General features: G+C 35.3%; 1 protein-coding gene across 1 annotated transcript in view; it reads right to left on the bottom strand.

The window, feature by feature from the left end:
* The window catches only part of LOC130243923 (epithelial splicing regulatory protein 1-like), a 32,465-nt gene extending 5,835 nt beyond the window's left edge, over positions 1 to 26,630 (bottom strand). Inside the window, 20 exon segments of the mRNA XM_056476233.1 lie at positions 2,054 to 2,121; positions 2,124 to 2,171; positions 2,173 to 2,264; positions 7,217 to 7,415; positions 11,401 to 11,634; positions 16,469 to 16,770; positions 17,318 to 17,360; positions 20,431 to 20,563; positions 20,675 to 20,700; positions 20,702 to 20,786; positions 22,192 to 22,246; positions 22,333 to 22,357; positions 22,359 to 22,403; positions 22,405 to 22,433; positions 23,982 to 24,096; positions 24,212 to 24,315; positions 24,535 to 24,545; positions 24,613 to 24,742; positions 26,376 to 26,450; positions 26,453 to 26,630. Coding sequence (XP_056332208.1) covers positions 2,054 to 2,121; positions 2,124 to 2,171; positions 2,173 to 2,264; positions 7,217 to 7,415; positions 11,401 to 11,634; positions 16,469 to 16,770; positions 17,318 to 17,360; positions 20,431 to 20,563; positions 20,675 to 20,700; positions 20,702 to 20,786; positions 22,192 to 22,246; positions 22,333 to 22,357; positions 22,359 to 22,403; positions 22,405 to 22,433; positions 23,982 to 24,096; positions 24,212 to 24,315; positions 24,535 to 24,545; positions 24,613 to 24,742; positions 26,376 to 26,450; positions 26,453 to 26,504 — 1,871 coding nt within the window. The 5' untranslated portion in view covers positions 26,505 to 26,630.
* Between the last annotated feature and the right edge of the window lie 221 nt (positions 26,631 to 26,851).

Genomic DNA, 26,851 nt, shown 5'->3' with positions numbered 1-26,851 from the left:
GGGGAAAAAATATACAGGGGGCTAATAATTCAGGGGGGCTAATAATTCTGACTTCAACTGGATATATTTATATGAGCAATACTAGTGGGACAGCCAAATCGCACTGATACTTGTGTGATTTTGCTCATAAAAATATCAATATTAGTCCTAAAGTGTATACAGCTATGGACAATTAATGTAATTTAATATTTGTCATTAAATATACATTCATTCATTTATTTTCTTTTTGGCTTAGTCCCTTCATTAATCAGGGGTCGCCACAGCGGAATGAACCGCCAACTTATCCAGCATATGTTTTTATGCAGCGGATGCCCTTCCAGATGCAACCCAGTACTGGGAAACAATACACTGCGGACAATTTGACTTATTCAATTCACCTATAACGCATGTCTTTGGACTGTGGAGGAAACCAGAGCACCCAGAGGAAACCCAAGCGAACATGCCAAGTCCACATAGAAACACCAACTGACCCAGCCGAAACTCGAACCAGCGAAAATTGCTGTGAGGCAGTCGTGCAACCCACTGTGCCGCCTTATTAAATATTGTCAAACGTTTTTTTTTTCCAAACATGACAGTTGTTAGTGTAATTCAAAGTTCGCTTTATTGTTGTGACTGAAAAATCACGATTATTCCACTATCATTTTGTTGTCTTAAAATGAAATAAACTTGCCTGAAAATGTTGCGCTTTTATAAAATTTAAAGAAAAATTACATTTTACATAAATGTTTATCGTAAATAATAATTTGTTAAATCCAGAGAAAATTTCTAGTGCTATCTTAATTTTATTATAGCTATTTATTATTATGCATACTTATTATTATTTAACTTAGTAGTATCTAATTTGAAAGACTAAATATCCAACCCCAATTAAATGTCATTGTCAAATTGCTTTTCTGCTGTGTCAGAATGACACTTACTTTAACATCTCTTTTCCTCTTTTCACACTTCTAAAGCCACATAATCATATTTCTCTCCCATGCATAATCATTTCCTGAACCAGTTTTTTCACAATGGAGTTCGCTGAAATTCACATTATAGCTATGTTAAGAGACTGGGTGTGACACTCCAGTAAACACACCCAATCATAGTTGTGCCCTTCTTAGGGACAAAACCATTATGTTTAGCTACATGAACAGCTCCTCAAAAACATCTTAGGCACAAGCCCTCAAAATGCATTAAATTATCCTCAAATTATCCAATAAATCATTTTACGGGTGTATATGTTCAGATTTTGTGAAAGCTATCAATAAAAGACAGCTACTGTTGTGTATTGTGATATGTGAGTGATAAACAGTGGCTGTTAAAAACATAGGGAAGGTTCCTCCAGAAAAAAAAACTGGTTCAGACAGGTTTCCAAGGCACAAAACATCACAACTAATTAACTAGAACTAATTCAACAGAACATCAGAGCAAATATTTAAAGACTACAGTGTAATTTTTGTCATAGACTTGGAATTATAAATCCCAATGGACATTCATGAATTCAGGAATATTTAGGGGAAAGGAGAAGGGAAAGTTCACTTTTTTCACCCTCATGTAGTTATAAACCTAATGAGTATAATTGTGCAGTTGAACACAAAAAAGAAGTAATTTGAAGAATGTTGGAATCAGGTAGACACAGACTTCTACAGTAAACAAACACTATGGCCACCAAATTTCAAGATTTTACAGGAAAACCATTTTTGTGTTGAACATCAAAACACCAGAATTTAATTTTTTTGTGAACTATCCCTTAAATATCACTTATTGGTGGATTTAAAAAAATCATCCACTGGGATTTATATTTTCACAGGTTTGGATCAAGTGGAGGGTGAGTAAAAAATGACAGAATCTTCATTTTGATTGAAAACTATGGCAGGTTCAGTTTCCTTCCCTATTAATCTATCTAAATGTTCGACTAGAATGAATATGTACACTTTGACTACAGAATTGGACACATTAATTAACGATAAGCACTATTAATCATCCCTTCAATCAAAATCTGAGAATTAACCCGCAGCTAATGTATTTATACATGGCTGATCTCAGACCGAAGAACAACAAACAGATTTACCTGGGATAATAGGAGGTGTAGTTCATGTATAGTGTGTTGCTGGCCGGATAAAAGGCGGTGGTGTGCGGAAGGGGGGTCGGGGACTTAACAGGAATTGGGAGGGGTAAATGCCTGCTGGGTTCCACTGGTAGTACTGCTCCAGCAGGAAGGACTGCTCCAGCTGGAAGAAACGCCGTCCCGTGAGGAAACGTGTAAGATGGAGGAGACAAACCTGAAATGGGGTGGGGGGGTGGAATATTGAAGAATTACAGAGCGAAGAAAACAAACTTGAAGCTTCCAGTTGTGGCAACCATTGAAGTGCTAATCGTGTCACTGGAATTACTGACAAAAGAGATGTTTTAATTTGGTCACTCGTAACAAAGATTTTAAAATATGCACCAATGGTGATGATAAAGGTTTTATAAGATATATGGAGGTGAATACACAATAAGTAACATTGTAAGATGATGCCTTAATGTTTTCAGAAGAGAATTGAAATAATCCAACTATAGTGTGTTGAGAGTTGGCCTGTTAAAAAAGTAATTAAGACACAGATTTATAATATATTAGAGAAATTAACATAACTAAATTTATATTTGTTATATTCTTTATTAAATTAATCATTAGTTCTGTCTAAAATGCCATACATTTTTATATTATTGGACAACAGAGGGCCTTGAAAATTGTGAAAATTGACAGTTAATTTACTCACCGTCAGTTCATTGAAAATCTAAGTCCCTTTTTTTCTTCAGTAGACCATTGATGGTGATTTGTTTGGGGATTCATGTAATGCAAGTTAATGGTCACTTAAAATAATGTAGCAAAAAAGTCTAAGACTCAGTCCCGAAATCGCATACTTCCCTACTACGTATATGGCAAGTTACAAACAATATCTGAGCTGAGTAGTATATTACAGTTTTTCTCCATTGCTTTGGCTCATTTCTTGAAACAGAAATTACATTCTCAAAATTCTAAGATCATTTGGCAAAACAGTGTTACAGTTAGCACAACACTCTAGCTCACTTGCAAAAGCTCATATCTCTCCATAAACAGTTCACTCATGCATCAAAACTAAATTCCTTTCCCATATAAAAAGTCAGTGCCACAAAAAATGGCAGATATCTTTCTCAATTGCTTTGGCTCATTCTTGAAACAAACCGGACATTCTCAACACTCTTGGTGCTTTTGCCAAACTAATATGGATGGTTCGGCACAACACCATGGTTCACCTGCAACAGCTCATACCTTTCCAAAACAGTTCACATTGTGTGTCAAAACTAATCTTCCTTCTCATTTAAACAGTCAGTGCCCCCAAAATGCTTCATATCCTTAGCAGTGTAAGCACTGCAAGTCAAAATGTTTAGATGTTTTGTCACTATGGCAAAGGACCACTAAAATATCCCTCATGTCCACCTTACAGTCTTAGCCCAGTACTTCATTGACAATGGTTACTGCACTGTTTTTGTCTAGCTAACAGAATACAATTGTGTATAAAACTGAAAAAAAGAAATAGGATTTTAGGGTAAGAGTAGCCTCCAAGGTTTGACGTCACACATTGCACTCATACTGCCAAGGAAATATTAACTCCTTTTTTATTGTAATGATCAACCACACACAAAGTAACTTCCATATATCAGAGCAAAAAGAAACTGTATACATCTTAATAAACTGTAATATAAACACACAAACAAAAACTAGAGTGCTATATATGAAGCTGGAGTTTCATAACAGTTCTTCACTGCCCGCCGTCCTCACCCTCCTGACCATCCACACGCTGCAGTCTGTGTGACCACAGATTCTCGTCCACATCACAGTGTATATTCTCCCTTGCGATGCAACGAGGGAAGAAACAGCATGAATGAACCATCCCCTACAATGATCAAATGTTCCAAGGATTCACCTACTGTATGGTATTCATGGTATTATGGTCTTGACTAATTTTGACAATTGAACAGACTATTGTGCATGTAATGACATATACAATGAAATGACGCTGACACATTTTGGGGAGAACAACCATTAGACTGAGAATTAACAATCAATTTAGATCAACAAGCTCTATCCGCTTGGAAATTGTGCTAACTGAAGGCTATCTGTACTTAATCAAATGCAAAGATGTACTTAGAATTCTGTTGTGAACAATTGGCAATTGGTTTGGAGGTTTGTCCATGTTGTTTTGAGAATGTAATTTCTGTTTCAAAAAATGAGCCAAACCAATGGAGAAAAACTGTAAAAAAACAGTAGGTGAGATGTACCTGGATGACCAACTACTTCCGGCGAGATTCTGAAGTGCGCATCCAATAAAGGTAAAGTCTAGATAGGATAGAGCTGTGGATACGCACATCAATATAGCATCATTTTTGACTCTGTATTACAATAATTCATATTTTTACATTACTGCGATGGTTGGGTTTAGGGTTGGGGTAGGGGTGGACGTTAATAAAATACAATTTATTGGATAATTTAATAAATATCATAAATAATACTCAGTACAACTACTGTTTTTACATTACAGTGACAGCTGCGATAGGGGTGGACGTTAATAAAATACAATTAATGGAAAATTTATTAAATAATATAAATAATTCTCTTTAACTTCCAGCCGCAACCATATCTGATCTAGAAACAACCTCCAACGAACGCTATGCTATCTCATAATGCAATGTAAGAGAATGCATAAATAGGAGTCAAGCGATGCAACTGATGCAGGTATGTCCACATAATAATGACAAATGGCTGATGTAGTATGTCCGAATTCCATACTACTCACATTCAACTATATAGAGCATACTTTTCTAATAGTCGTAGTACATTAAAATTCATATGTAGTACATACTCCAGTAGTAGGCGATTTCGGATGCAGCCTGGATCAATCCTTGTGGCTCCTGATGATGAGGTCTTATGAAGTGAGATAATCGATCAGTGCAAGAAATTTTATTTACAATATTACTAGATTTAATCCACAACCTGGGAAACAGTACTTGTTGCACGCACAAGTGTAGTGAGTGTAAGCTTCTGGCTGCTTGATGATTTATGTTCGCACATTCAGATGTGACGTGACATAAAAAGTGAAGATGTAAAGTCCAAGATTCAACAACTGCTATAAATTGTGCTGGCAGACATGACTCTGATAAATAAACTTTTGTCTGAGTGCGCAGGAAGATATGTCGTTCAGCAACCGAAAGCTAACAATATTGTAAATAATTTCTTGCACAGATTGATTATTTTGCTTCAAAAGATCTCGATGTATCATCAGGAGCCACAAGGATTGATTTAGACCATTGACTTGCATTATATGAAGTACCAAGGACCACAGACTTCACTAAAAACCTAATGTTCCTTATTGTTCTAGTGAAGGAAAATGGTCAACTACATCTTTATTGGCCTGAGGATGAGTAAATTAATTGTACATTTTCATTTTCTGGGTAGGTTTCCATTTAAATAATTTTTTTTTCATTTGTTTTCTTTCATTTTCTTTTTTTATAATTATTGTCAATTTAATTTAACAAAAATTCCATTAAATTTCCAAATACAATGTTACGTTTGCTGTATGTACAAAACCAATTTAGTGAATGTAAAGCGCACTAAAATTCGAATTAAAAATGTAAAATTCTAGCATAAAATTCAGAATTGATATAATTAACGCTAAAAATTAATGAAATGTGTTGGATCAAACGACAAAAACTCCAACTAAAAACAAACTGCAGAGCGATCAGTCAAGGTATTTTTGCCAAACCAATTAAAGGGTTTGGTTCTGACTGAACCTAAGCCAGTCACACAAAGGGCTTTATGCCTTTCAAGTCCTGTTCATTGTTTGTCATCAGAAGCTCATACAGTCATCAGAAGCTCATACAGTCATCAAACAAACAATGAACAAGTGCGGTGCATTTCAACGCTGTTGCCACCTCAAAAGCCCACCATAAATACAACCTGTGAACCTGAATCTGAATCAATTGTTTTGGATGCCTTAAGGTTAATACTACAGGTATGATTACAAATCGAATCTATCACGTATGGCTGCTTACTTGTCTATTTTATTTACATTAAATATGTCAAAATATTTATCCAAAAGTGACTTAGGGTGTGATCACACTTGTACTTTGGTTTTCTTGGTTGCTTTGGAATACATATAGTCCTGATTTTTAGAGTTCAAACTATCATTTAAACAACTCAACCTAAATATACAAAGAAAAAAAATGCCTTTATGACATTTTGATGGAGTGATGTTTTTTTATCAGTTAAGAACTCTTAAAGAGCTTACAAAAATGTGTAAACGTTTTAAAACAGCACCAGAAAATCCTCCATTGCACACAAACAAAAGATTACTGCAAGGAGATTAACAGTAATGAGCAATATTGAACTATGATAATATGGTGACACCATTTCCTTTTTTTAATTATATTTAGAGGTTTTTGGTCCATGATGCATTCATTTTTTGCAGTTAAAACACACAGTTCTTTTAGAAGCATAAGCATAAAAAAGCACAATTGATGCTTGTAATACAATACGTTGTTCTCAACAGTGCACCTAATTAAAATATCTGCCAAATTTCACATCTCACACTGGAAGCATGCAGCAGACTTGAACCCAAAACTGTCAGCATCTGCCAATATAATTCAGCTACAAGTCAGGTATGTTCCCTCCACCCTTCAACAGCAGCAACAGCCACAGGCGTTCAGACACCTTTAACCAGATTCAATCTGTGGCGTGCTGAGACTTTAACGTACTGCTGTTGGTCATTAAGGTAGAAGGAAAGACTATCCATCCAGAACTAGAACCAAAGAAAGAAATCTTCACTAAATCAAACAGAGAGCGCCTTTTCGTGACACACCTTGTGTTTAAAAAATGCGACTGGTGAAATCATGATGAAAACTGAAATCTTGTGCACATTCAGATTAAGAAAGTTTGCGCTATATCACCCCAAATCAAAGCCCTCCATTCCCCCGCTGTGGAAAAGCATCTGACAAACTCATGGTCAGATCTGAATTGAATACGAAACATTCACCCAACCAGATTCCTGCTGCTCCTGATGCCCTTTCCTGCCTGGACAGGAAATCTGGATAGGACACCCACCAAATGAATGAATGAATGAATGAGAGAAAGAGAAAAAACAAGAAGGCGTGAAGCGCCACCTACCCGCACACACAGCTGAGAGAAGCAGCCCCAGAGCCCAGCGGCACTTACGTCGTAACTTACATGGCGGCGGCGAGAGGCCGCTCCTGTTGAGCGTTCCTCCCATCAGCACGATGTTCATCTCCTGAGCAGAACATGCAAACACCTCCACGTAACGCTCCTTCATGCTGCGCTTGTGGCAGCGCTGGGCTGCTAGGAACGCCCGCTCTGCTGAAAGCATCTGGATAAAAGCCTCACCCGATGGACGACCCTGATCAAACACACATGAACAAATGCTACATTCAGAAACTCAGCTTTGAAAACAATTAATGAAACAAGTGCACATAAACGTGTGTCACTTGACAAGCCATTCTTGGGTTTATCTCCTGTAAACATCAAAACGTTTTAGCTATGTTTCCATTCAAATACGCAAATTTGACTTGCGTGCAAAACTGGAATATTGCATAAAACATTTGCTAATAAAGCACAGTTTCATTCCAATGAGTCAAAGAGGAGAAAACCATCACTTCTTGATAAACTGGTGGCAAATATTAAAACAAACTAAAAAAAATGCTGCAGTACAAGAAGCCACCATGAGGCTTTTTCCTCAGAAGATGAAATGCAATGAACTCTTTGGGAGCAAAGTTGCTCAAGACATTTCTGGGAGGTAATAATACTGAAGCACTTTGATGACAGACTTTGGCTAACAGGTTTTAGATTTACCAATCCAACATTTCATATGTTATGCAATGTAGTCAGTTCGCTGGTTTTTCCATAAAGGTACATGTCCACTGAAATTAGCTGTAAGGGATTCTCCAACTATCAAAGCATTTCAAATGAACACTCAACGGTGAGCAAATAACACACACTCAGTGCCTGGCTATGCACTGCTTTCATTGACAACAGCAGAAAAAAATGTTTAGCTGGCATTTCTGCAACACAAAAACGCTTCAGTGGAATTGTGCCCTTAATGCTGTACATCTCACCTATCTGTTATCAAATAAAATCACATGAATTATTCACAACTTGACATTTCCATTATGCTATATTCCAAATCGTGCATAAAAATATGTTAGTGGGTGTCTGCTCATATCTGTCAATCCTTTTACAGCTAATCCAATAGCAAGTGTTTGGGCTGTAGCTACTGTAGCAGGCAGGCTGAGCCAGAGCATGTTTGGATAGCGTTGGGTCACCGCTGATCTGTTACAAAGGATTCACTTACATTTACAATTCATCTGATTAGAAACTACACGCCTTACTATTTATGGGAAAACAGGTTCTTCTTTAAAATGTAACTTTTAATTGTTGGTTTATAAAATAAAAATCAGTCTTTTTTTAAATCATTATTATAATAAAGTAATTGTTTGTAAAAATACTAAAACAGTTTCCTGCACTGCTTATTTAATGAAGAAGAATTTATGTTTCAGATCGCTGCCTGAATAGAGTAATACAATAAGCGAGCAATTACTGGTTCTTATGAGTCAGTATTAATACACTCTTGCTATTTCAACTTCAAAACAAATCACTCTTATGGGTTCTCTGGATCAAAAAGATTCAGTGTAGACAGTCTAATTATCCTGAAGTCCCAAACCCAAACAAATTATGTTCTGGAAAACCAACAGATGTGATATAAAGCTATATAACAGGCTACAAAAAGGTCTATTCTGTAAACAGAATTATATATTGGTATATGTAATGTGATTGGACTAAAGATGAGACTAATGATGATGACATTTTAGCTTTGCGTTTACAGGAATAAATTAGCTTTGATATATTCTAAAATAAAAAAGATTTAATTTAAACTGTATAAATGTTTCACAAAACATATTTGTACTGTATTTTTGATCCGATAATTTAGAGCTGCATGATATTGGAAAACTGACAGGAATATTTTCTCTTACTGTGATATATATTGCTATACTATTTCACCAGATGACTTATATAATAGCTCTGTATGTTAAGAATTGATCATTTAGATTGATTAGGATGATTATGTTGGGGAAATAAACAAATTACAAGCATAGTTAAAATACAGCAAAGCAAAGATGCAAATGATATAAACAGTGCTTTTCTAGAAAATCAAACAGCATTCAGGTACAAAAGTTGAATAATCTCATGTAAAATAACACTGTATATTTTTCATTGAGTAAATGATTATTTACAATTATTATTTAAGCTGCGAACATTTTATTTATTGTGCCGAAATTGCTTAAACTGACTTGAAATGCTTACACAGTCACAGGCCTTAAAAAACACATGCAAATAATAAACTTCACTCTAGGGTTAAATGAGAAATGACTCATTGTTTTCTGAACAGTAATGTCTGGTCAGCTATAATCCCAACTCGATTATGTAGTTGTGACTATTAATTTGCACATTGCAATATCCATGCTGAAACAATATATTGTGCAGCCCTACAATACTGCCCATACACAGGCAAAGTACAGAATCTAAGCAAACTGAACAAAATGACTTCAACAGCTTGGATTTTTGTAGTTACTGCAGTTTTGACACTCTTGTTTCTCTGAAACAGTGCAAAATTGAACCAGGAGACTATGTCACAAGACAAAACAGATGTCACAAAGACTATTTTGGGCTTTAAATACATTTTGCTCAATTGTGTAGTTCCTACGCTTTGCCATAGGGCAGAATAAATGCAGCCTTGATGTGCAGAAGAGACACTTTTAAAAAACAATATAGCATTACCCCCAAACCTTTTGGATTCATTACATTAATTAAAAATGATTCAATTTAAAAAAAATTTGTGATGCACATTTGAAGATGAGAACTAGGTAAAATTTGCTGGGAATTTATAATTAATGTCTAGAGATGTTAGAACTCGTCTTATACCGTTTAAAATTTTACATAGATTTTACTGGACTCCTAAGAGACTGTACAGAGAAGGTTGTAAAAACAACCCAGAATGCTGGCGATGCAAAGAAAAAGCAGGTGACAGGTTTCATGCATTATGGCAATGCCCAGAAGTCCAATACCTTGTAAAGATATTGCAGACCCAGTATGACTTTTGCCCAAGCTTATACATGGTGACCCCTGTCCCTTAAGCCACATGAATAAAGCTACATCACAATAGATACAGAGCTGTATCATGTGAGGCAGATGGGTGATAGTTAAAAACTGGAAATCTACCAGTAGACCTCTGATCCATGAGTGGAAGAGTTACAGCTTTTGAAAAACTCTCCTACAGTTTACATGGAAGGATTTAAATTTATTTTGATAAATGGGGAAAATTTCTGAATTTCTGCGATCCACAATGCTAGCAAACATGTAACGAGACAAAATAATAAATAAGGCTATGAAATTAGCAACCCCCACCCCCATTTTTTTTCTTGTATGTGTTCTGGTTTGGTTTACTTAATTTATATGACGTTATTTATTTATTGTTCATTCATTCATTCATTCATTCATTTTCTTTTCGGTTTAGTCCCTTTATTAATCCGGGGTCACCACAGAGTAATGAACCGCCAACTTATCCAGCAAATGTTTTACGCAGTCGATGCCCTTCTAGCTGCAACCCATCATTAGGAAACACCCACACACACACACACACACACACACACTCATTCACACATATAAAATACGGACAATTTTAGCTTAGCCAATTCACCTATACCACATGTTTTTGGACTTTTGGAAACCGGAGCACCCGGAGGAAACCCACGAAACACAAGGAGAACATGCAAACTCCACACAGAAACGCCAACTGGCTCAGCCGAAGCTCGAACCAGCGACCTTCTTGCTGTGAGTCCATTGTGCTACCCACTGCGCCACCGTCTGCCCCATTTATTTATTGTATTTATTTTTTGCTTTTATGTTAATGCTCTGTATCTGATATTCATCTGCAAAAAAATCTATAAAAAGTTCAAATCATAACAAAATTATTAAATTCTTTCATTGTGAATATGAAATCCCCCCCCACCCCCCCAAAAGAAATGTTTGAATAGTCTTACATCCTTTGTCCAGGGTTAGTTTAATCTTTGGCTTACTTTATTACATGGACCCAGCCATGACAGCAACACATTGTAAAAGAATGAAGAAACACAAGTCCTGACAGAAGCTGCTGCAGCGAGTGATTAATCACCCTTTTTTTATGGAACGGTTGAGCCAAAGGGGGAAAACTCCCTGACAAAACACATTCTGAACAGCAGAGGTGTGTTTATCACACTGTATCGACTCCATATCAATTCTCCAGATGAAAACTATATTAGTGAGCACATACGAGGATCTGAGAGTCTTACCTGCAGGTTAAGCACCATATGCACTCCATGTGGTTTGATGTCAGCTGTATATTCCCCAAGGAAAACCAATATATCCTGGACGGAGGCATCGTACGGTAGACCCCTCAATCTCACACAGTCCCGAACACCTGGGACCGCTGCTGTTTGGGGTACGAATGTGGGTGGCGGCACAACAGACAGAATCGGGGATGGAGCCACAGGAATCAACGGAGCCGATAAGTATCTGTTGAGTACCTGACACACAAACGCTGGAGTTACAGAACATTATCATGAGGCTTTTGCTTGTTTATAGCTCCAGGTGTGGAGATGATGGATAAACCACATTCTGACTCTGTCACAGTCACCAGCCATCTATCCCATGCAAATCGTTGGAGATCTACAAATCTGTCAGCAAAAGAACTACAAGTTCCAGTCATGCACCGCTCACACGCACCTGTTGCTCATTCAGTAGATTACACACACTCATGGCTGGGAGCTGCTCATGAACTGATTACATGGACTATATAGACAGCACACATGCACACGTCTTGGCTTGTTTTACAGCTTTGTGACATTACGATGCATTTTCCTTGCCTTGCTTAGCTGTGTTTTTGACCCTCACCTTGTTTGTTTGTTTATGTTGTCTGCTGCCTGCCTGTACAGACCTACCGCCAATGTTTTTGACTATGACTCTGGATTTGCCTGCATACATCTGTTTTGTCCTGATTGTGACCATTGATTGCCTAACCATTCTCTGCGTTTAGATCCGCACTTCCTTATCACCGTTCCGTTCACGTTACAGACTGAAGGTTTCAAGACTTTGTGCCACTGTGCAAACACAAGGCTGACATTCTTAAATGCCCTGATATAAGAGGCTATCCAGTCCACTTTGTGCTGGTTCACTTTTAAAGTTTGGGAAGCTGTAGACTTTCTGTATGAGTATTACTGCATAAAATCATACGTATGGTTTTTTACGGTTACTTTTCTGCTTTATTTTGTCTGTTGTGCTTTAATTGAGATAATTAAAACAATTGCAGGTGGAAACCATCTCTACTTTTGAGATAGACCTTTACATTTTACCATTACTCAGACTTTTATCCATGATTGATTCATAATATATAGATAAAATAAATTATTTTGAATAATAGTAAAATAATTTCAGCAAAAATAATATATACGTCACATTTTGTGTCTGTGTCGAATTAATTTAACGGAACTTTACAATAAGGTTCATTAGTTAATGTATTTACTAATATAAACTAAGTATGAAGATTACTCATACAACATTTATTAATAACAATTCAACATTTACTATTAACATCCAAATTCATGTTTGTTAACATTAGTTAATGCACCAAAAGTTAACATGAACTAACAATGTACAACTGTATTTTCATTAACTAACGTTAACTAACATGAACAAATACTGTAATAAATGTAGTTCACTTTTTGTTCATGTTATTAAATGCATTAACTAGCATTAACTAATACAACTTTATTGTAAAGTGTTACCAATTATTTTATGGTTATAGAAAGTAGGGCTGCATGACATTGGATGATATTGGCATGATATTTTTTTCTGCAATATTTATTACAATATGAATATAATCATTTCACCAGATGACTTGAATAGTTCGATCTGGAAAGAACTCATAATTTTATATTGATTAGAAAGATTTCATAGCCCAGATAATCTGCATTTATTTTAGTTAAATGAATGTAGTTTAATAAAAAATGTAATAAATAAGTTTAGTTTAATAAATTAAGTCTAACTGTGTTTGAGTATAAGTTGAATAATCAAATGTAAGCAAATAAAACTGCATAGTCTTCATTGTATGAAAATGAAATTAAATATATTTTCATTGTTATCATTTTTTGTACACAAATTATTTAAAGGTCTTAAACACAAACCAAACAAGCACTCTTTCATTCTATCATTAAGGTTAAACTTCACAATCACTCAACAATATAGTTCCTGGTCAGCTATAATTCCACTCAAATTTCCCAAGGGATGAATAAACTGAAGCTGAACTTGACATTGCAGATCCTGCGATGTGACTATTGCGAATGATCACATTGTGATATCGATGCTGAAATTATATATTGTGCAGCCCGAAAGCATAATAAGTGCAAATAAAGTTAAAATTTAATATGTCAAATAACTATGTCAAATAAAAAAAATGTAAATAATTGCTGTTTTACACTGTTCTGGTGCTTGAAAGCCGCTTTTGCTAGTAACAAAAACTTCTCATCTGGCCAACTGTTAATCAACTGCATGATGGGATTGTCTTTTCCTGCTTTCTTACTGACACACCCTTGATCATCAAACCCCCCTTGCAAGTGATAAACATGTCTAAGGAATTCAAACACAGTTGATGTCCGCATAAAAACAGGCTAAAATAGGCTTAGCCGCCTGCTATGGTTGAGTATGCGTATGACGACAGCTAAATATTAACATCAAGAAATTCCAAGAAATTGTACAACATTAGTAACTAAAAATTTATAAGCTTCTACGTTGAGGAACAGGAAGACTGAGAGAGAGATTTTATGACAGCTTTGAAAAGCTAATCTTTTACAGATTGCCCAGCTGAGTGTTTGTTCAGCGAGTCAAGCCGTTCGGGTAGAGTATACACATTTATATACACACTTGATTACACACACAACGACAAACCCAAAGGTATCAAGTTTTACTTGCCTCGCAGAGTCTGTCTAAAACCAACTTAAATACATTACACTATTAGACAATGAAGGGAACAAGTCCTTCCCAATTATGAAAGAAAATTTATAAAGGTGCCGTTTAGGCGACAAGAGTTAAACTATGAAAATTAAGAAGATTTACCCTGCAGAAAACGAAATGGTCACAGTTTATTTTGGTCCGTTTGTTGAATTTAAGTTACATTGCATCTACATGCTAACTAATTCTCATTAGATTATAAGTGGACTGTTAGGTTGAGGTTAGTGTAAGTTGACATGTACTTGCAAAGTTTCTTATAGTCAGTTAAATGTCTGTTGAAGGAGCAGTATCAGCAGATATTAAGCAGGCAGTCTACTAATACTCAAATGGACCATCAAAATAAAGTGTTACCAAAAAGACCTGTTAATTTACTCAGCCTCAGGCCGTTCATGATGTAGGTGACTTTCTTTTTGCTCAGTAGATGTTATTTATCTAGTAAAACTTTGTTGTTTTTTTGTTGCTGAAACCGTGGTCTTCTGTTAATGCAAGTGAATGACTGCTGGCACTTTGGGAGCAACTACTTACATTACTACTTGCTTGTTTTTTTTACCCTAGATATTGCAGCCTATATAAAAGAGCAATAACACGTTTGTGTGTGCAATCTCAATTGGCAAGATTGACTTTTAACAGTTTCCCCAAGATGATCTACGTCATCACACAACAGGGTGCTTACAATCCAATCGGTTGTGATTGCACTCAGAACTATTTCTCAGTGGACTAAAAGTAATACTGCAGTAAGTGATGTTCAGTGTCTTGCAGACCAATTTTTTCACTGTACCGTCATGCTGTGAAAAATATGTTTACATAAAAACTAATGTTTTATGTTACGTCAAGTCATAAGTCTCAAACTCAATTCGTGGAGGGCCGCAGCTCTGCATAGTTTTGCTCCAACCCTAATCAAACACAGCTGATGCAACTAACTAATCAAGGTGTTCAAGACTACTACAGACTAATAAGCAGGTGTGAGTTGGAGGTGGTTAGAGCTAAACTGTGCAGAGTTGCGGCCCTCCAGGAATTCAGTTTGAGACCATTGCTTTAAGTTAAGAAGAACTTAAGAAGACTAGAAAAGTTAACTTTATTCAACTAAAAAAATGAGGGCAGCAAGAATTGTTTACAGTGCATGAGCACTTAAATAAACTTGAATGGCTGAGGGTAAGTAGATGCAAACAGTATAATTTTTAGAGGATTTTTTAATTTTTGGAGTGTCAAAATGACTGATATAGCAAATCCAATCAAAGAAGGCAGGGTGTTACTGTTCACAGACACCAAACCTGATTTTCAGTCCAAGAACTTCAGGTATGATGCAAGTAGCTAAATGTTTAATATTTGACTGCTGGTTTACAATTAAATGCAAAAGAACTAAATGTAATACCCTCTGACGTCATATACTGGACTTTTCTCAGTTTTTGCTATTTTTAATAGGAACTATTGAAATATGTTATGGGATTGATGTAATTTATGATGGGATATGAAACATATTCCTGCCTCAAATATTAGTTCAGAAGGATTTTTGCTGCTCTTCTTTCATTTTATTTATTCTCTTCTATCCATTAAATTCTTTAATCATTTGGAAACAAAACAAATATTTTCCCACATGTTTTTTTTGCTTGTTTTTAATTTGAAAAATTATTATATATTTTTACTATGATTTACAGAAGATACCCAAAAATGTCATTCAGTGTAACAGTAGTTTATGTACCCAAAATCTTGTCAGGCATACTGCTAACAAGAATCATTTGATGACATATTATTGCTATTTTAAATGTTTATACTTTATCACAATCAGAAAATTGTAATAATTTAAAGTAAAGATAATAAAATTGAGTATGATCACTTATTCTTTTATAAATTTTAGTTTGTCCAGGTCAGAAAAAGCATATTGTTGGTTTATTATTATTATACATACAATAAATTCGCAGTCAAGCCTGAAATTATTCGTACCACTTGCAAATTCTGACTTAAAAGTTTTGGTACCAATGTAAAATAAAACTGAGAAATATATTTTGTCCACAATGATTGTTATCATATATATATATATATATATATATATATATATATATATATATATATATATATATATATATATATATATATATATATATATATATATATATATATATATATATATGATGTCTTGTTATCTTTTGGGAGAAGCTTTTCTCGCCTCTGGTCCAAAAAACGTGCTGTTGAATAAAAGTAACTTTAAATCAGAATTTGCCAGGGGTATGAATAATTTCAGGCTTGACTGTATGTTACAATCAATAATGTTGTAACAACATTTCATCCATATCCATCCCATAAAACCTTGCATTGCACATGATTATTGACTTCAAACCAAAAAAGCTCTTCTCTCACCTGTTGCACCTCAGCCGCTGTGCTCTTGAACAGCTCGATGTATCGCTTTCCCAGAATGTCCTTATGTTTCTTCAGTGCGTTCTGAGCGTGTTCCTCACAGGAGAACAAGACAAACGCATCCCCAGTGGGCCTGCCATCGGGAAAACGTACAAACAGAATGCCTTCGCTGCCGTCCGTCACAGGACAAGCTGGGGAGAAGAACTGCAGAACCTGCTCTGCGGTGGCATTGAACGGAAGTCCACGCATGCGGACGATAATCTGATTCTCCCTTGACAGAAAATTCTCCACTTCATTAGAGGCACCTGTTAAATATTCACACAAATGAATCAGCCACTCTAAAAATACAACAACAACAATATGAAACCAAAGCAAACAGAAATGGAAATCAAATGATGTAGCCGGTTCATGCTACTACATTATTATGCTAACAAGAAAAACTAGAATGTGACTGGCTATCTACGTTTAGGATGGGAAAGGTAAAGAAAGACAGTTCCTGTTTGAATTCCTGTTAACCATTTCAGACAATTTGCCACGCAGTTTTTTAAATAAATAAATAAGATACTTGTATTGCTAAATGACAAGATTTGTTTTATAATTAGTACATGTAAATAAGATCTCACCATAGTTGTGTTCACAAATATTGCACTATATATCTATGATAATTGAAAAAGAAATACACTGACCACACTATTGTACTTGAGTCTTAAATGTAATTATTCAAGGAACCCAATTAATCATGAAACCAGTAATGAACAGTCCCAGTTGTCATACACCAACCCCATCCACATGCAAAATAAAATATCACATGCATGCAAACTCAAGGAACAACAACAAAACATCTTTTTTTACCTCCTGCTATCTTTAGAAAGTCTTCACCTGTTGCCTTGTAAACCTGCAATGCAAAGAAATGTCATGGTAATTTACAAACAGTAGGTGCCATTTTTAAAGGTGCCATTTTTTTGCTGGAATTTCTAAATAAAAATGAGGAATAATTAATAATTTTGGCATTGAATCACAATTATTTGCATGCAGTAGGTCTGGTGTAGCCAGGTGTGCTGATTTATACTTCTGCGTCGAGTGATCGGTGTGACCCATGGCACCTACCTTGCAGATAGTCGTGCATTTATAGTTCTGTGTGCTGTTTGTGTTGCTCTGCAATAACACTTCCGAAACGCTAGCTGATAGTAAGGCCCAATCCCAATTCTATTTTTGTACCCCTACCCCTTCCCCTTGGCCCTTCAAACAGAGTATGAAGGAGAAGGGCTTCAAAATTTACCCCTAAGAAATGAGACAGCACTACAGCACCTGCACACGTCATCAGATGTCATCGTGAGCTCTTGCTTCATATGAGATCAGACGATTGCGACTGCTGTAGTTATTCCAGTTGCGTTATTTTTTGGTATTTATCTTCAGAAAATCACTGAAGGCATTAATTATGTTCTCATAACAATATAATGTGAGAATAAGATCATAACTGTACTGTGCATTTACACCCTGGCAATATTCATCCATTTTCCCACAAGAAAACAACATTAACATTATAGCAGACACTGTAAAAAGGTCATTCTCGGCCACTAGAAATTACTGACAGGGTATTCGGGTGTCAGAATGTTGTGGGACTACACTGAAAAAAATGATGTCTGCAAAATAGTCGCAAACAATTTAAATGTGTTGAATTTAAATAAACAAATTATATTTAGTAATGTTTAGTAACTTAATTTGTTTGTTTAAATTAAGCCCAAATAAATTGTCTACAACTACTGAACTTAAAAAAAATGAGTAAATGCAAGGACTCATTTTTGAATATTTTTTTTCAGTGTACTATACAGGAGTTATTATTAGAGATTATAGATAGTGAAATTTAGTTTTTATTTTAGCTGTTTTTTTAAAAGCATGACGGTAAAACACGTACGCAGTTATGAATGTATTAAAACATATGCTAGTTTGTTGTAAAAATTCACAATGATGACAAAAAAACACTAATTTGTGGATCTCCTTACTTCCGGGTGCAGCTATGCAGCCGTTGTGGCTGGTGTATTCTGGGAAATTTTCTTACCCCTTGGTTTCCAGTGTGGTTCTAAAAAATCTTTGAGAATTAGGACACCCCTACTCCTGTACGAGAACGCGCAAATCGAGGGGTAAGGGGTAGACTTGGGATTGGGTCTAAGGTTTTTATGTTCCTCTGAGTTTTTTTGCAGGTGTTTTGTTTTTTCTGAACGCTACCTTAATGTACAAGTAGATAAAACTCGCTCATTCCGAGGCGTGAACTGGCGAAAGTGCAACAACTTTAATCATAAGGTAAACACAAAACATTTGGAGCTCCTTCATGGGATTCAACGCTTGTAAACACTTGCTCCAACGGGTTCGCGCGGCTCTTGGCCCTGCCCACACTGGTCACCGCTATCAAGGTGACCAATCACAGAGCTTGCGCTTTGCAACGTGTAGTTACGTGTTTTGGGAGGTGCACATCAGCATCGCTGTCAGCCACGGAGAGGGGTATGTGACTGCGCAAAGGCTGCGGCAGAGCATACGCTTGACGCAGAAATATAAATCAGCCTTAAAGGAGAGATCTGCTATATTTGTATTAACAGTATTAGCGGGGGGCCCAACCGCAAATATTTTTTTTAAGGGCCCAAACTTGCAAGCTGCCCCCTTCGTACAGTCAAATACTCTTCACATGCACCTGTCAAAAATTGTAATTACATGTCATATTGATGCAGAGTGCAAGGTCCCTGATTGGTCAGCTTGATAAGGGTGATGAGTGTGGGCGTGGTCGAGAGCCATAGTAGCAAAACGAGGCTGGTGGGACAAGTGTTTAACAAGTGTCAAGTCCCATGGGTAAGCTCCTAAAGGATACTGTATCATTGCTGACATTTCTAAAACACTGGAAATGAAGCTCAACTCAGTGGAACATAAAAACCCACCAGCTAACAGCGTTTCAGAAGTGTTATTGCAGAGCAGCACAGAAAGAATGCAGAAGCATAAATGCTTGCAATGGCGTCAGCTATGTATAATGTATGTGCCATAAGTTCCGGTGATCACTCGATACAGAAGCATAAATCAGTATTAAGTCTCTAGTATGTTGCATGTGCACAAGTGCAAGCACAAACAATAACAACCCAGGCACATTCTGAAACGTACCCTTGTATACATTTCTGGAGAGTGCCAATTACATCTCAGGAGGTACGTTTTTTTTGCAGTTTTTGTTGTCGCAAATCCATCAGAGGCCGTCGTGTACGCTTTTTGAGAGCTCAAATTTCTCTCACGAGTGCCATTCGCACCTGCTGCTCTTGTATAAATCCACCAGAGTCGACAGACTGACTGACTGACAGAATGACTGACCCACCCTCCTCCTTCCCTAAACCAAACCAATAGTGTTTTCAAAAGCACTGACTGACCCCGCCCACCCACTTCCCTAAAGCCAACCGACAATTTTCAAAAGCAATCTAGAAATAGTAAAGCCCTCGTCTGATTTTTTTACCATGTTTTCAGATTTTACCACATCCTCACACTTTTATTTACTTGTTTATTTTATGTTTTGTCTTTTGCTTTTGTCTTACCTGCTTTCTGGAACTGTTCTTTGCTGGACTTAAACCCTGTCACAACTCCCCTGCATCTCATAGGGAGGTAAGCGGTCAGCTGGTAAGCGCGAAAAGGAATACGGCCCCATAGCGTTCGTTTTAAAGACGAAATCCAGCTATACATACTTCTGGCTACATATTTCGTAATCTCCAGAAATGTATACAGGGCTACATTTTCAGAATGAGCATGTGTTGCAAGCATAGGTTGTTGGCTGCAGTTCACTTAACATCCACCAGTGTCGCTAATAACAAACGCATCAGAATTCCACATATAGGCCTTTTAAAAAACGGTTAATTGTATTTTTTCTGGACTGCTAATTGTACCTTTTTTAATAAAGTAAAACTATATTTTAATGTTAACAGCTTTATGAATGTCTTTACCTCAATGTATCTGGTCCCCATGTGATGCTTGTGTCTCTGTAGGGCCAAATCTCTGTGCTCTTCACTCTCAAACCGCACTAATGCTTCTCCATTCCTCCTGCCCTGAGCATTCAGACACAGTGCAGCACCTCCTCTACACACACACACAAACACACACTGATTAATCAAACACACTGATACTGTGCTTAGACTGATAGATGATCATGATTATATTAATCAGAGTTGCCTCTGGGATGTTGCATACTTGGCGATGTTGAGACCCCTGAAAAAACCGTGCAATGTCCTGGTCTGAAGACTGCCATGGAAGACCCCGTGCTCTGATCACTGTGTTATCATCCACTCTCTCCATTTTACTGCTAGAATTATTTAAAAAAAACATACATTGTGAAGCATTTCAACATTAGGAGACCGCTTTTCTTCCAATTATTAAATACAAAAATAGATATTTATTCCACCAATTATTACTTTCTTAACTCTTCTGAAGATAAGAAATACAGTGGTCAGCATATACAAGTACACCCCGTCACAAATCTCTCTTTTAAATTCTTAATAAGAAGCTATACAATATTATATTTGAGCTTATACATTAGATTAATCAGTAATGAAGCCAAATCTAAAGCTTATCTAACAAAATAACGTACGATAACGTACCAAAAACAAGTACACCCAAATTTATATGTTATAGAAAAATATTAAATACAAATTTTTAAAAAGAGGAAAAATCAAGAGAAGCAAAAAAAGAAAATTTTGTTGAAATTTTGTAAGATGTATTTTTTTTCTTGCAATATTTAGCTTGAATTTAATTGTATTATCTTTCAATTTCTAAATATGTTTGGTGACTAAAATATTATTTTAATAAATATATCTGTTTAATAAATCTGTTTATTTAATGCACCTAAATACACTGCCTATATTCACTGAGAAATGGAGAAAAATATTCATTTTCAAAATGGAGTGTACTCAATTATGCTGAGCACTGTATATTTTTGTAAAGTATAATTTCTATAATCTCTGATTTATGTCTAACACTATTTTAACTTCTATATAACTAAGCGGCTAGATAACTGCTATGTTAAGCGGCTTTGACATAATCTACATGGTAAAAGCGCTAAATAAATAAACATGGATTGATATAAATTGGTCCAGCAAATAAATAAATAAATACAAATAATATAAAATTTGACATGATTTAGAAAAATAAATAAATAAACAAACAAACAAATAAATAAATAAAACCCAGTTTCATGTAAAAGATAACAAGCATTGTCAATTTTCATTTCTAATGAATTTCATTAATTATAATAATATTTTATAATAATTAAAAAATATATAAGTTATAAGTTCTAAATAATGATTACTAATTTTATTACTAGAAACTTTATTACAAGAAAATCCTTTCCAGTCCCGTAAATTTTCTCAATTCTGATAGGAATTTCATTTAGAATTGAGAAAATTTCAGGTTTTAAAAAAAATAACGACAATAAAAACAGTAAAAACTGTAACATTATAACATTTCTAATCACTTTCATAATTATAATAATGATAATTCATATCTCTTTTATATTAATTTTATATTAATTGTAAAAATTATAATAATAAGTTAAGTTACTAGTAAATCCTTTAGAGTCCTAAAAAATGGCACAATTCAAATATCAATTAATATTTCAATTTTAAAAATGTCCACAACAATAAAAAAGACTAATGTTGTAACAGTTTAACTAAGACAATATTTACAAAAGTATGAAGAAGAAACACTCTTACCAGGTGCCTGTCTCAAACTTTTCATTTACTTTTTCAGGAAGAGTGAATTTGTGGCCTATAAAATAAACAAAGCAGGTTTGCTAAAGAAACACTCATGACTCTTAAATCCATATGTGCAGACAACAAGATGCTAGGACTTACAGGTAGGCTCTGAGATGAGCGCTAAAAACGATATCCACCATCTGCTGAACCTTGTATGCAGTGAAAGCATGAAAGAGAAGAATCCACAGCCACATTCAGATCTGATCGCAACCGCCGTCAAGGAAAAACAGTGTCTGTGTTTATTTTTTTTGTCACTAGTGGTGACACCCTAATTACCAGGTAATGACACTGTTAAGATACAAGCAACATGTAGGACAAGTTTATAAAATCAAAAGCACCGTTGAAACATGGTAGTCTTCCAACAAGGCACAATAGAAACATGGAAGGAGAATGACTTTCGATTAACCTTTCTGACTGGGCAGAGGGCTGTGCTGGTGCATAATTGTGTGTCGGCATTAAGACGTTATAGCGTAGGTGTGGCAGGTTAAGCTTGTTGGCTAAACACTCTTGGCTTTCTCTTGCTGGCTCAATTGAACCCACACTATTGTGAGTCTATTTGCATTTCAAAACCTTGGGATCATGCAGCCAACACCCTGTTGCTTCTCTCTCTCTCATACACACTCAAACGCAGCTTCCTCACACCTGATGTAAGGGAATTATCAACTAATAGATGTATTAATCTAGTGTCGTCTGTTTAGGACTTCAGAAAAGACTAAATGTATAAGCATTTGATAGGTTTGGCATAATTTATCTTTAGTAATCTATCTTTATCTATCTTCAAGAAAGGATTTTGGCCTCAATGTTGAAACCAAATTAAATCTAGTCATTTCTAATAATTAAAGTATTTTGATTCATATATGTGGCTTTACTTAAAGGTATTCTTCACCCAAAAATAAAAACCACATCATCATTTAGGGATAGCTCACCCCAATATGAAAATTTACTTACTATTTACTTGCCCTAATGTGGTTTCAAATCTATATGAGTGTCTTTGTTCTTTTGATCACAAAAGAAGATATTTTGAAGAACGTGGAAACTGGTAGCCATTGACATCCATAGGGAAAAATACTATGGAAGTCCAATTTTTTTCAAGATATCTTGAAATGAAATGAACTCAAACAGGTTTGAAACAAGTGCAGGGTGATTAAATGACGACATTACTGTCATTTTTGGGTCAACTGTCACTTTCACCATGTGTGTCATTGTAAACCATGATGATCAACCCCATGTTTACGCGCATTCTACAAAACATTTTCCAAAATTCAGCAGAATAAAGAAATTCATACAGGTTTTGAACAATTTAGTCGTTAACTAACTTCACTGTATAAAAATGCAGGGTTCTACACAATACCTTCATGTTGTCCCAACACAAATCGTTTAAGCTAACTCAATAATTTTTTCAAATTTAAGTGCATTCAACATTAAACCAATTAATTTGTCCCAAAAAAGCCTTCAGAATTGTGTTGTTTCTACTCATTTTAAATAATTAATTTAAACAAGCTATTTTTGAGTGCTGTTAAAGGAACAGTACACTAAAATTAACACTTAATCATTATTTACTTACCCTCATATTGTTCCAAACATCTTTTAAACACAAGAGGACATTTTGAAGAATGTTGGTAACCAGACAGTAATGGTAAAAAAAACTAATAATATGGAAGTCAATGGCTACATTTACTCTCTGTTTATCAACAGCATTCTTCAAAATATGTTTTATCCTGGGAAGAAGGACAACATAAAAAGGATACGATCAGCCATGACCTGAAGATTCAAGTTTTTCAATTCCGCTATTGATGGGAATTCTTTCTTGAACTCTTTCCGCAGGTCAAAGAACGAGAAGAAACAATCCGGCAGCAAAATATTCTAAAAACATGAAAGAAAGCTGTCATGAACGAACACACATCTGCACTAGCTAAACTTCCACACAATGCATTAGTCACAAATATCATATAAGCAGCTAAATTTGGGAGATTGTCACCTTGCTGGAAGCCTCGGGATGCAAGACTTGACGCACGTGAAGCTGTCCATCCGTACAGAGGTAGAAGGTGTTTCCTGCACCTGTGTCCACTTCAGCACACAACTCTGATGCAACTGCACACACAAAGACGCTATTTGAGTAAACGCCACTTTTATGTGCCATTTAATACATACCCATGAAGCTCCTTGTGCAAATATCAGTCCACAAGCTGTTAAATAATATGCTTAATAGCCCGTAAAGATGTGCATTGGAGTTTAAATGGGCTATCGGCAGACCCTACATCAATGGGATATTGTATAGAAGCTTCTTTTGAAAGGATTTACTCTGATGCAAACTTCCCAACACAACATATCCTATTCAATGGTTGATTTATGAAGAACATATTTTGTGAGAATGATCACCTGATCAATGGCGTCTTCGAGGGATCTGCAGCTGTCAAAGCCTCATCTGTGAGTCCGCTGAGCTCCTGACACTCTTTAGAGAGCTCAATTTGATCTGGTTTGACTAGCAGTTCATTTACCTGACCGGCCTAAACCAATGGAGAAAGGAAAGGTATGATCATTTCTAATAACATATACATTTGCATAAGCAAATAAGTTAATAGATGGATAAATGAATATACAGCAGGGGGATAGATAGATAGATAGATAGATAGATAGATAGATAGATAGATAGATAGATAGATAGATAGATAGATAGATAGATAGATAGATAGATAGATAGATAGATAGATAGATAGATAGATAGATAGATAGATAGATAGATAGATAGATACTGTAGATAGATAGATAGATGGATGGATGGATGATGGATGGATGGATGGATGGATGGATGGATGGATGGATGGATGGATGGATGGATGGATGGATGGATGGATGGATGGATGAAGTACACCCCTCACAAATCTCTCTTTTAAATTCATATTTTTAATAGGAAGCTATACAATATTAGTTTTGTGCATATACATTAGATTAGTCAGTAATGAAGCCAAATCTGGAGCTTATCTAACAAAATAACTTACAATAATGTTCCAAAAACTTGTACACTCAAATTTATATGTTATAGAAAAATATTAAATACAAATTAAATAGAGGAAAAATGAAGAGAAGCTAAAACAAATTGAATTTTTTTTTGCAATATTTAGCTTGAATTTAATTGTAATATCTTTCCATTTCTAAATACGTTTGGTGACTAAATATTGTTTTAATAAATATATCTGTTTAATAAATCTGTTTTGTTTGTATAAATCTGAGCACTGTAGATAGATAGATAGATAGATAGATAGATAGATAGATAGATAGATAGATAGATAGATAGATAGATAGATAGATAGATAGATAGATAGATAGATAGATAGATAGATAGATAGATAGATAGATCTGAAAATTAACTGAAAATGTTAATCTGGTAATTTTATGCATATAATTTTCAATGTTATTAATTATTTTACAGTGTAGCGTTATTTCAGTATCATATCTACAGCAGTCTTTGTATTAAAAGTGTGTATCAGTTTTATTTTTCTATTTTCTATTTACATTTAAGTTTAGCAATTTTTGTTTGTGTTTTGTAATTTTTATTATTTGTTTAAACAACTTTGTATTTTTTCTTATTTTTTTATTTTATTTTATATATATATATATATATATATATATATATATATATACCTACATATATATATATATATATATATATATATATATATATATATATATATATATATATACATACATATATATATATATATATATATATATATATATATATATATATATATATATATATATATATATATATATATATATATGTATATATATATATATATATAATATATATATAATATATATATATATATATATATATATATATAATTTAAGTAGTTGATGATTGGTGCTGGATGATGTAAGGATTGAAGTAGTATTGTTTAAGTTAACTGCAATTACTATGCCTTCAAATTGACTTGTGTATAAATGTCACATTTACACCGAACTATGATAATGGTAATTACTAAATAATTTGGTCTGTTGTTTATTTTGTCAAAAACTAACATGTACAGGTAGATTATTATTAACCTTCTCTCCCTTTCTCACCTCCACCAGAATTACTACACACACAACCGCACATACACAAGAACACACACACCATCATGGGGAAATATGAAATTACCTTTTAGTTGCTAAATTCACAACTTGCCAAACCAGGTGTACAATTTTCTTCTCATCTGATCCCAACTGATCCCCCTTGCGCCAGATGTGGTGGTGAATAAAAGCACCAAATAGTCGGGATTAACCGTCATTTTTAAGAAAGAAAGAAAAAAACTATTGTCACCACCCCGATAGCAAAAGCAAAACCCTAGAGATCAACTCCAGGTGACAGAGAAGCGAAGAGCCCGGTGACCCCCACACCTATACGGACAGATCAGTGCCGGTTCGGACTCGCCTTATTGCGTCCCGTGGCCTTTTAATTGCGCGAGAATCGATGCAAAACAGTCCGAAACCCGTGGCTCTGCTCGGCAATGGCTGCTCTGATCGCGCTGGTTTTGTGTGCGCCCTACCTGGCCACCGCCCACGTGACACAGGTAATAGATACCTGCCCGAGAGAAAGCCCTCCTACTGCTGCTGAGAAACAAGGACGTGGCACGGC

The sequence above is a fragment of the Danio aesculapii genome, chromosome 16, assembly GCF_903798145.1.
Source record: "Danio aesculapii chromosome 16, fDanAes4.1, whole genome shotgun sequence".
Taxonomy (NCBI): Eukaryota; Metazoa; Chordata; class Actinopteri; order Cypriniformes; family Danionidae; genus Danio; species Danio aesculapii.
This window is presented reverse-complemented; position numbering and strand designations above follow the sequence as displayed.